The sequence below is a fragment of the Nicotiana sylvestris genome, chromosome 1 (assembly GCF_000393655.2).
Source record: "Nicotiana sylvestris chromosome 1, ASM39365v2, whole genome shotgun sequence".
NCBI classification, from domain to species: Eukaryota; Viridiplantae; Streptophyta; class Magnoliopsida; order Solanales; family Solanaceae; genus Nicotiana; species Nicotiana sylvestris.
The window spans coordinates 150,586,675-150,597,428 of NC_091057.1; the positions used below are offsets into that span (position 1 = coordinate 150,586,675).

The following is a 10,754-nucleotide window of genomic DNA, read 5'->3' on the forward strand; positions in this document are numbered from 1 at the left end:
TAACCCATCTAACATGCGAGTAGTAATTTCGTCAGAAAGCATATTAATAAGATTCGCCTAACTACGTCCCAATGGACTCTGTAAATTTTGAAGTCACTCTGTGAAACTGTAAGATTATATAAGCAGCTGCATGTGTAGGTCAAAATCGAACTAGAGAAATTCGATACGGGGACGATCGTTATGAGTGACCTGCAAATTAATATGGGCAGTTTGGCTGAGGTCGATCAGTGGTCAACATAAAAAGCCGCTGAGTGGCTCATCAGGACCGAGGTCGAGCAGCATGGACATAAATACAAAGAACAGCTTGTCAAGAACACTTTTGTATTTATTGCTTATCATTAGCCTCACTCTATTAGTAGACGTAACATTTAGTATGTATTGCATTAAATTCATTTTCACATGATCCCCACGTTATCCACATAAAGTTATTTTAGATCCAAGGTTATTATCCTTAACTAAGATTAACCCCTTATCTTTTATTTAATTAGTATAAAAAAAAGTTTTATACTTTTTTGGTCAAACACTGCCATGCATTTCAAAGTTTTGCTTCTACTTTACACATGTTCTGATGCTGTGCAAATTTGATATATTCAATTCCACATTACTACCTCCAAACAGCCATTCGCCCATTCCTATCTAACTTTTCTGTCGTGGAGCCATTACTAGGTTTCCTTTTTATTTTTGTTGTAGTGATTTTCTTGTTATGATACTTTAAGAAAATCATGTACATATTAATATGCAAATAAAGTTCAGTACAGAATCAACTGCTTACAAATAAATTGATCGCAAACCGCTCCACATCCCAAAATAATTTAAGATGAAGCAAAATTCTTGACAAGCTTCCCATCTACAAGCACATTTTTGACACACTTGTCATATGAATCTCTTTTGTAATTTCTTTTCGTTCAAATATATATTTTAACACCCCAAAAGCTAGTAATATTAGCAAGAGCAAGAAGATAATTTCTTCATCTCACTGACCTCAAAATCAGAACCAGAAATAACATCAATTTTCAATCCTTTAAGCAACCCATTATTGGTTTCTTTGATGTGATTCCCATTAGCACCAGAACCTATCAACAAAGTCTTCCTTGACACCACTTTATATATTTCTTCCAATAGTTTCAAGAATGCTGACTCTACATTGTGGCCGCTAAGAGCTGATGTCTCAGAAAAAAACAGCCCTTGCCTCTCTGCAAATTCGACTGCATCTTCAGTTGGAACTGCCCTCAAGTCGACTAGATCGGCTTTGTTACCGATCAACGTGATCACAATGGAACTATCGGCATGAGCCCTGAGTTCATCAACCCATCTAGCTACATGATCAAAGCTCTGTCTCTTTGTTATGTCGTAAACTAACATAGCTCCTAGTGCTCCTCTGTAGTATGCACTTGTCACTGCTCTGTACCTGTTCAATACAGGGGCCAATATACGTACATTATAGGCAGGGAAGTATGGGTATAGCTACTGTCTTAAGTTCGAAGGAGATAAATTTCTTGGTACTAAGTTTGCATTTATTGTGACAAGTAGTGGATGCTGCCATACTTGATATCCGCAATTTAAAATCTCGAATCTGCCTCTGGTTTACTATACTGCCTGTTTAAGTTTGTCTATCTATATCTTGCACTCTGATACACTATGTTATTTAGAAGAATTCAAGATGTCAGAAATACTCATCTTTGCCATTCAACTTAAATTGATCCTCATGGGCTCATCGAATATAGTATAGTGCTACATAATATAGATTGTTTAAGATAATTCATTTGAGAGAGAAACTAGAATGAATTGATACAACCACATGACTGGGAAAGCAACCTGTACAATGTTATGTGCGTGTTGAAATCGCTATCCTCGGCTTCATTAATGTAGTTGTTAGAGAGGGCAAAACGGCATGTGGTAGCTGAAGTAACGTTGTCATAGTCTGAAAACACGATATCACGATACCTTAGTAACGACAGAAATCAAATAAGAGTTGGGCCCTCATTAAATTGGATTGTGAAATAGTAGGTTCAATCAACTTTACTAACTCTACAAAAAATGTTGCTGGAGTACTACTGTACTTAGCTTGACTAAACATAGCCATAATCTCTCAAATCTAACCCCATTAGGCATTAGGCAACAACATTGACTTATTAATTGCCCCAGCGGAAAGCTAAATCATATTGAGTTGAAAAATATGATCAAAATAAACAAACCAGAAGTCATTATGAAACTAAGTGGAAGGGAAACTAAAACAGGCATTATGTGAAAATGAATGAACCAATTAGCACAACTGAGAAGAAGAGAGAAAAGAAGGAAAAGAAACAGAGAGGCAAACCTTTCTTGGCCAGCAGTATCCCAGATCTGGGCTTTGAAGATTTTGGACTGAATGGAGACAGTCCTAGTCTGAAACTCTACACCAATGGTAGATTTGGAGTCAAAACAGAACTCATTCTTAGCAAACCTGGACAGCACCTGAGTTTTACCAACAGCAGAGTCCCCAATTACCACAACCTTAAACACATAGTCAATCTTAATATCCTCATGAACACCCCCATTCACACCTTTCATTTCTTGCTGCTGCTTCTGATCCTCAACTATAACGCCACTCATTTCTTGGTTCATGTTGTAAACCAACTGCTGCCTGCTTCTACACACAAAAATACCCAAGATTGGCTTTGCACCAAATGATCTGTTGGGAGTCGGAAAAAAGAAGAAGAAGAAGAAGAGCTTATATTAACTCCTTTACTTTACTGGTCCGCAAAGGCTGATGCAGTTGTATATGGTGACATTGGACAGTAACCTGACATGACTCGTTTTGATTGTATAACTGAGTAAATGTGTGTGTATATATGTCGGTCTGTGTCAAAATTTCAATTTATGGGTACAATATTGTACGAGTAATGTTCATTAATATTAAGACTGGTTTTTGAAACAACTTTAGAGTGGTTTGCCATCTAATTCTGACATACTCATATATACTTTGTTTCTTAAGTGGGGTAGTAGGGTCTTAATTTCAGGCGAAATGCCCGGGAAAAATGTGACGCAATTAGCCTTTCAAGAAAGCAACTTATGATTGTCGAGGTGTGCCTTATAATTACAACCAGCTTTGATCCAATTATTAAAGTTTAACTAAAGCTAAAGTTATTTGGTTAGGTTTGTAACCCTACATTTGACAACAATATGGGTCCCTTAGCCAAACTAAAATGATAATATCTCATGGAAACTAGTTATTCTCCGGAAGTGCAGAATAGTATTGTTAGTATTTGTATTCGAAAATATAATTTCTATAAAATATTACGAAACAAGAAACAAAAGACAGAAATAGAATTAGATGAATAACGTTCCGAACCCAAAAGAAAATTGTGTTTCCTTAAGGAATTTAATCCCCTCGTTGTTGCCCAAGGTTGTTGGATTAATTCCTCCCAGGATAGAACGGAACAACTATTCTATAATACCGACAATATAAATTACAAAACTTCGTCGAACTCAATAAACGACAGTAAACCACACTGATGCTTACGCTTTTGTTTTTGGAAAATAATGCAGAAATGCAGAAGAAAGGGGAGAATATACAAATTTCGGTGGTCTGAAAGTGAGACCAAACCTCTAAATTTATAGCCAAACAGTCTGGGTTGAATAGGTGCGAAAGTACCTGTTCACGTGAAGTACTGTTTCGGCAGAAAACTTTTCTATTTGGTCGCGAATTTTAAATTTAAAAACGATCGATAAGCGTTAGGAAATTATCCTCGAAACAAAATCCGCGCGAAAATATCAGAAAAAAGAAATATAAATAATGAAAAACAAAAAATAAATTTGGTCCAAAAATTATCAATTGACCGAAGCGGAATCGAGCGACGACGACGCGAGATGTGCTTCTCTGTATAAGCGCAAAAATTTTCTTTCCTTTTTTCGGGACAAAGTGCATTAGTAAAAGAAACAACTTCAAACTTTTTCGTTTCCCTCCAAATCTTTTCCCTCCATTTTCCATTCACACCTCTCATTATATAAAACCCAACTTTTATTGCATCAATTTTTAGAAATATGAGGAAAAAAAATAAAAAATAGTCCCTTATCTTTTAGGAGTAAGTCTAAGAGTCCTTTAAAAATATACGTGGCCAGTTTTAGATAATATTTTTCACCAAATTGAACACCTGTTGTTTTTGTTATATTTAAACCACATGGTCTAATTATGTTTAACGAAATTGTGAGCTGTTTAAACTAAAGTCATGATGACTTCTCGTGATTTCATTTCTCCCAATTTGTATATTAAGAAAAAACTAACTTTAGGATTTCAACAACAAAAGGGTGCTCTCGAGAATTCTAAGGATATATCAACATTAATTCATTTGCAATGGTAGAAAGAAGCGTATAGTGAGTTCAATTTGCTTGAATAGGATTTTCTTAAGGTACAAATCGTCGAATAAGGCAATGAACTCGAAAAAGTCCGCCTCTCAGTTTCTTTAGCCTAAATAGCTCATGTGCTTCACGGCTTCTAATGAGCTAGTTCTGTCAAACATAACTAACTCAGTAATGTTTAACTATAATGGGGACCAAATGTGCTCAGTTTTGGTTGATATAAAGGGTTAAAAATGCTTAAGTGTACATTTGAAGGATTAGTTAAGACCAACCCAAAACATAAGTAACTATTTTTACTATTTTTCGTCCAAGTTGCAACCCCTTATATTTATCAACCTTGCTTTCTGCCTCCCCTCTAATAAAAAAGGACATTGAAAGAAAAGAATAATTGAAGCAGGGCATCCATAAGTGTGGTTTAACAGTCAAATGGGTGCAAATTTTAGAGATTAAGAGTGAAATGCCAGTAAAAAAAATTAGGTGAAATCTTTCCATTTATCTGAGCTTCCATGGACAGAACTATTCGTTATTTTTATTTGTCGAAGGTGATATATATCCGTTAAATGAAGAGGGGGGGGGGGGGGCGTGTTAATGTACTGTTTCAGGCAAATGCAAATAACGACATAAATGTACCCTCATGCAATCTGATAACTCTCCGACACAATGCTATGCGCTGACGCTTTGGCGAAAGAAGTTGAGCTAGAAAAGCAAAGACAATGGCCAAAGCCCTAATATTGGGTGTCTTTTACCGAGGGCAGAGGCATGGTTAGCTTCTGTAGAACAAAGTATCATATGGTAATTGTAGATTTCCCCAATGAAGTAAAAAGTCATGATTGAGTGGTCAAAAGATAAAGTGGGAGAATCACATTTACTTCGAAATGGCCGCGCACCGACACTATTATTGTCAATTTATTCTCTAAACCAAACACCATATAGAGTAAGTACTACATACTTACCTTTATGTAGGAAATGCCATTGTCAACTTTAGGAATAACGTTAATTAGATCGGACTTTCTTGCGTAGGCCTAAAAAATATCCTTAAAATGGAAAAGGAAAAAGCTGGTGATTTATGGATTTAATTTTTATATTTTCGAGTTGAATAATTACTACTTTGATTAATTTGTCTATTTATTTAGCATTAATCAAAATGTTGAAGGTCATTAGACGGTCATAAAATTTAATCCAAGGAATTAGGCTTTGGCCATGAGAAGTTCTAGCAAAGATGTTAATAGACGAGTGCTATCAAATCGGGAAGTAATTGTTGAATACATTTTCAAACCTTCAAAACAAACAACAACAACAATGACCCAGTATAATCCCACAAGTGAGGTCTGGGGAGGGTAATATGTACGCAGACCTTCAAAATAACAGGAAATTCCAGAACGAAAAGATAATATTCAGCAATAATGGAATACAGTGTCTCCAACAACTATTCGTACGCTGATCCTATCTAGGCCTCAAAACGGATTTTTGCCAATTGGCTCAGAAATCACCTAACCTTGAGCCAAAATTAACTAACTTATTAGCATCAACTTCAAAAATTATCGGTGTCATACAACAACCACATAAGACCATAATAACTACGATGCAAAAACGGCAAATGACAAGGGTAAATGAACTTGATAATGAACGAAATAATTGAAATTTCAGACTTGAGGAATGAGGACGATCTCTCATCGAGTGATATAATGATCGTGTGTTAACTTGACAGTCTCCTAATTCTCTCGACCAACAGATATGGACATTTTAATTTTTAAAATAAGGTTACAAACAGCAAAATTAAAAGATAGGGTCATTTTTAGTTATGGTCACAAACAGCACAATCATCATTTACAGTTAAACTTTTAATGGTCCAAGTTCTTCCAAAATCAATCTCTCACTTGTTCGTCGAGGGTACTAGCATGTTTGTGTACCAACTAGCAGGTCATAGTCAGAACTGGGCTGGCAAAACTTATAGTGGAGCGGGTCCAGAAAAACATTTTCTTCGGCCTGCAGGATGTACAAGCCCCAAAAAAGCTAGGACATGTGCTATGCTGGTGGTTGACAAATTATCCCCCGTCTCTTGTATGGGTCAAATTCTGACCATGGGATGACTATCCTTAAGAGGAATGATAAGGGGTCGACCAAGCCGTAATCATGCCCATGGACGAGATAGCAAAGAGCACCTCGGCCATCGCCGGGGTCAAACTGTCGGAAAGCTTATATCCCATAACAAACGTAATGTTCGGGCGAACGATGAAGAGTACAGTCGTAAGAAAGTACGCCGGTCAAAGACCATTGGATAAAAGGAAAAATTGTTAATATATATAGAGGAAGCTGAACCCAGAGAGGGAGGATTCTTGATAGCTACACCTATAGAGTCAACAAAGGGGAATCTCTTCATCATCAACATTTTCCTTTCTTCCCCTTTCTTGCTTCCATGATTATGGTGCAAATCTGTCTTAGATGTAAGCTTATCATTCATATCCGATGTATGATTATTATATTAAGAAATATTACACATTCTTGTTCGTCTTCGATTTTCGTATTCTGTATATTTGGATCTAGGATCAATTATGTTTGGCTAAGATTTACCTTCTATATCTCTGATAATTAGTTCGGCAAACGGGTTTCATACTTTTTGGTCAAACAATTTGGCGCCGTCTGTGGGGATTTCTTAGCCAAATTTCTTAGTTTTCTTTAGATCTAGAATCGGCGAAGTGTTACTACCCACTCGAAAGAGCGGTAAGTAAGCCTTCGAGACAACCGTACCGATCTAGGTCAGGTTGCTACATAAAGTAGAAGTTATAACCAATGTCCATGCAAAATCCACGTCTCGCCTGTGACGATAGGTTTTGCACGACGAATGCACGTTCAAAATAGAATCACGATCATCTGGCATGACCACAACCTTTTTTGACGTATTTACCTTATATATTGACCTGCTTTCCCACCCCTTGGGAGGGGACGACAACTCGATGTGCGGTCTTTTGAAAGAATGGGCACATCCTGCCCTATTTTTACATTCCCCCACACATTGGATGATCTATGAGCGAAGTATGACATGTTTCCCTTCTTATTGGTACAAATAGAATGAGATCGGATCGGGACTCGATGCTGTTAATGACGGAGCCAAACACGGACGCCAAATATAAAACCACCATTCGAACACCAGGTGGAGCGAGTAACACTACAACGTCACTCCTACTTTCACTGACTCGTTGGGTCGAGGTAACAAAAATTTTTATTTTGGTTTATCTTCACTCTTGTATTGGTTCAAACAGGAATGCGAGCAATCGTATGGGCGAGCAAGCAAAGGAGCATTCCAACTAGAAACAATGGAAGGAAAGATACTACAAAACAATTAAATGTCGCCCACCTCAAATACTTCAACTTCCGAAAAAGGACACCCCTCATGTCGACCCTTTTTTCCTCACCCGGGTTTTGTCCCAATTGGGTGTTCTCGGGGAGACTTCTGGCGAGGCAACGAGAGGGACGTCTCGAAGTTTAAGTATGATTCATCGCCCTACCTGCCGACTGCTTTTCCAGGTCGAACGATGAAGGGACTAGATACATGTAAAATTCTCCAATATACATATGAAACAGCCATGTATAGTACTCTTCAACGAACGAAATAAAGCAACATTCTGTACTCTCCACCAAAGTATTCCCCAATGCAAGCGAAGTAAAGCAGACTAGGGCTCACCTAGAAAATGCAAAAGCTAGGCAAAACGGGGACTCACCTAGGGAATACCCAATATTCTCCAGTAAAAACAAAACCGAGACAACGGGTTAACATTTTGACCTTAGCGCGAAATGACACCCCTACGACCAACGACCATCGCCAAAAGAAGAATTCGATCTCGCTCTAATTACGACGGGTTAACATTTCGACCTTAGTGCGAAATGACACCCCTACGACCAACAACTACTGCCAAAAGAAGAATTCGACCTCGCTCGAATTACGACAGGTTAACGTTTCGACCTTAGTGCGAAATGACACCCCTACGGCCAATGGCCATCGCCAAAAGAAGAATTCGACTCCGCTCAAATTACGACGGGTTAACATTTCTACCTTAGTGCGAAATGATACCCCTACGGACAACGACCATCGCCAAAAGAAGAATTCGACCTCGCTCGAATTACGACGGGTTAACATTTCGACCTTAGTGCGAAATGACACCCCCGCAGCCAATGGCCATAGCTAAAAGAAGAATTTGACCTTGCTCGAATTATGACGAGTTAACATTTCGACCTTAGTGTGACATGACACTCGTACGGCCAACGACTATCGCCAAAAGAAGAATTCGACCTTGCTCGAATTACGATGGGTTAACATTTCAACCTTAGTGCAAAATGACACCCCTACGACCCACGACCATCACCAAAAGAAGAATTTGACCTCGCTCGAATTACGATGGGTTAACTTTGCGACCTTAGTGCGAAATAACACCCCTACAGCCAACGACTATCGCAAAAGAAGAATTCAACCTCGCTCGAATTACGGCGGGTTAACATTTCGACCTTAGTGCGAAATGACACCCCTACGGCCAACGACCATCGCCAAAAGAAGAATTTGACCTCGCTCGAATTACGACGGGTTAATATTTCGACCTTAGTGCGAAATGACACCCCTACGGCCAACGACCATCGCTAAAAGAAGAATTCGACCTCACTCGAATTACGACAGGTTAACATTTTGACCTTAGTGCAAAATGACACCCCTACAGCCAACGACCATCGCCAAAAGAAGAATTTGACCTCGCTCGAGTTACGACGGGTTAACATTTCGACCTTAGTGCGAAATAACATCCCTACGGCTAACGACCATCACCAAAAGAAGAATTCGACCTCGCTCGAATTACAACGGGTTAACATTTCGACCTTAGTGCGAAATAACACTCCTACGACCACTGGCCGTCACCGAATCAAATAGATTACTATTTCGATCTTACTCAAAATAACACCTTTACGACCACCGGCCGTTGTCAAAACAAGTAGGTCAGAGTCCGACCTCGTTCGGAACAACACCTTTTACGGCCGCCGGCCACGGTCAAATAAAAGGAAAAGGTCGAAATCATTCAATTCAGAAATCAACTTCACCCAAAAAGGCGGCTCCAAATTCTAAATTGTTCAAGTATAAGTGAGATCGACTTTGCCCAAAATGGTGACTCCAAATTTGAACTCATTCAAATAAAGTCAGAAATGGTCCTCGCTCCAGATGGAGATTCCAAACTCGACCCGCTCGAGTACACTTGAAAAAATTGATTCCGCCTAAGTCAGCAAGTTTGAACTTAATCCTGCTCGAATGATCAAGTCCAAAATAATTTTGACCGAAAGGACGGATCCGAATTCAACCTCGTTTTGAATCAAGGATGACACCGCCTAAAGCAACAAATCAGAAATCAATCCCGCCCGAATGTGCAAGTCCGAAGTAGCTCCATTTGGACTCACGCGACGAGACCCTGCTCGACCCGGTCAAGGCCGGATTCCCAAATCAAAAAATCAGAGACTCGCCGCACAAAAATCCAAAGGTCTAAGCCAAAACAAAAAGATGTGACAAGCAAGGGGAAGGGAAAGAAAATCAAAAGATATACAAAGGCGAAACAACTTTTTTATTTATATATACTTGCGCAGCAGCCACACCTTACAAAAGACCAAAACGAGCCTAACAAAAAAGACGAAAATGAACAAATATATATATATATATATATATATATATATATATATTAAAGCAACAACAAATTTTAACTCGGCGTCATCATTGCCATTCTCCCCATCATTGTCCTCAAGAAACTCCTCCTCAACATCAGTGTCCTCGCCGGCCTCCAGTGTCGCAGGATCGTAGCCGCAGTTGACACGAGCTTCTCGTGCCTTCGCCTGGGCCGCTTCATAAGCAGCCTCAGAAACATTGCCTGCCTCCCATAAAACCTTGTATATGTCTCATTGGGCCTCTGAATAGACCCAAAGCTCATGCAAGTGACGAGGGATGACAACAGAGGCAGATTCAACTTGAACCAATTCTTGTGCCCTCTCAGCCTCAAGCGCCACGACCCGGTACCCTAGGCTCAAAGCATACCGATCAATCTTGTCAATGCACTCTTCGAGCCTCACCTCCCTTAGCGTGGTCGTTGCCCTCTCGGGTTCTTGCTCGGATTGAAGAACACAGATAGTGTCCTCCAATACCGTCGCTCTTGCTAAAATCGATGCCTGAGCGTTCTCGGCATTCTCCAATTCGGCCACTTTTCTCTCCAACTCAACTAACTTCCCTATCCATTCTGCACTCAAAGCTTCAACTTTGGCGGCATTCTGATTGAGTTCGAATTACAGCGACAACACCTTCACCTGAAGATGCTCGCACTCTGCAACAACCCCCTTTCCCAACTTAAGTTCTTCATCCTTAGCATGAAGCAGCTCCTCGAGCTCACTACACCTGCAAA

General features: G+C 39.4%; 1 protein-coding gene across 1 annotated transcript; it reads right to left on the bottom strand.

Moving 5' to 3' along the window:
• Positions 1 to 710: 710 nt before the first annotated feature.
• On the bottom strand, positions 711 to 2,926 carry LOC104243801 (ras-related protein RABA3). Its single transcript, XM_009799089.2, has 2 exons — positions 2,318 to 2,926; positions 711 to 1,408 (listed from the first exon to the last, which is right to left on the bottom strand). Exons 1-2 carry the CDS (start codon positions 2,602 to 2,604, stop codon positions 943 to 945), a joined length of 753 nt encoding a protein of 250 aa, XP_009797391.1. The 5' UTR covers positions 2,605 to 2,926; the 3' UTR covers positions 711 to 942.
• Positions 2,927 to 10,754: the final 7,828 nt, after the last annotated feature.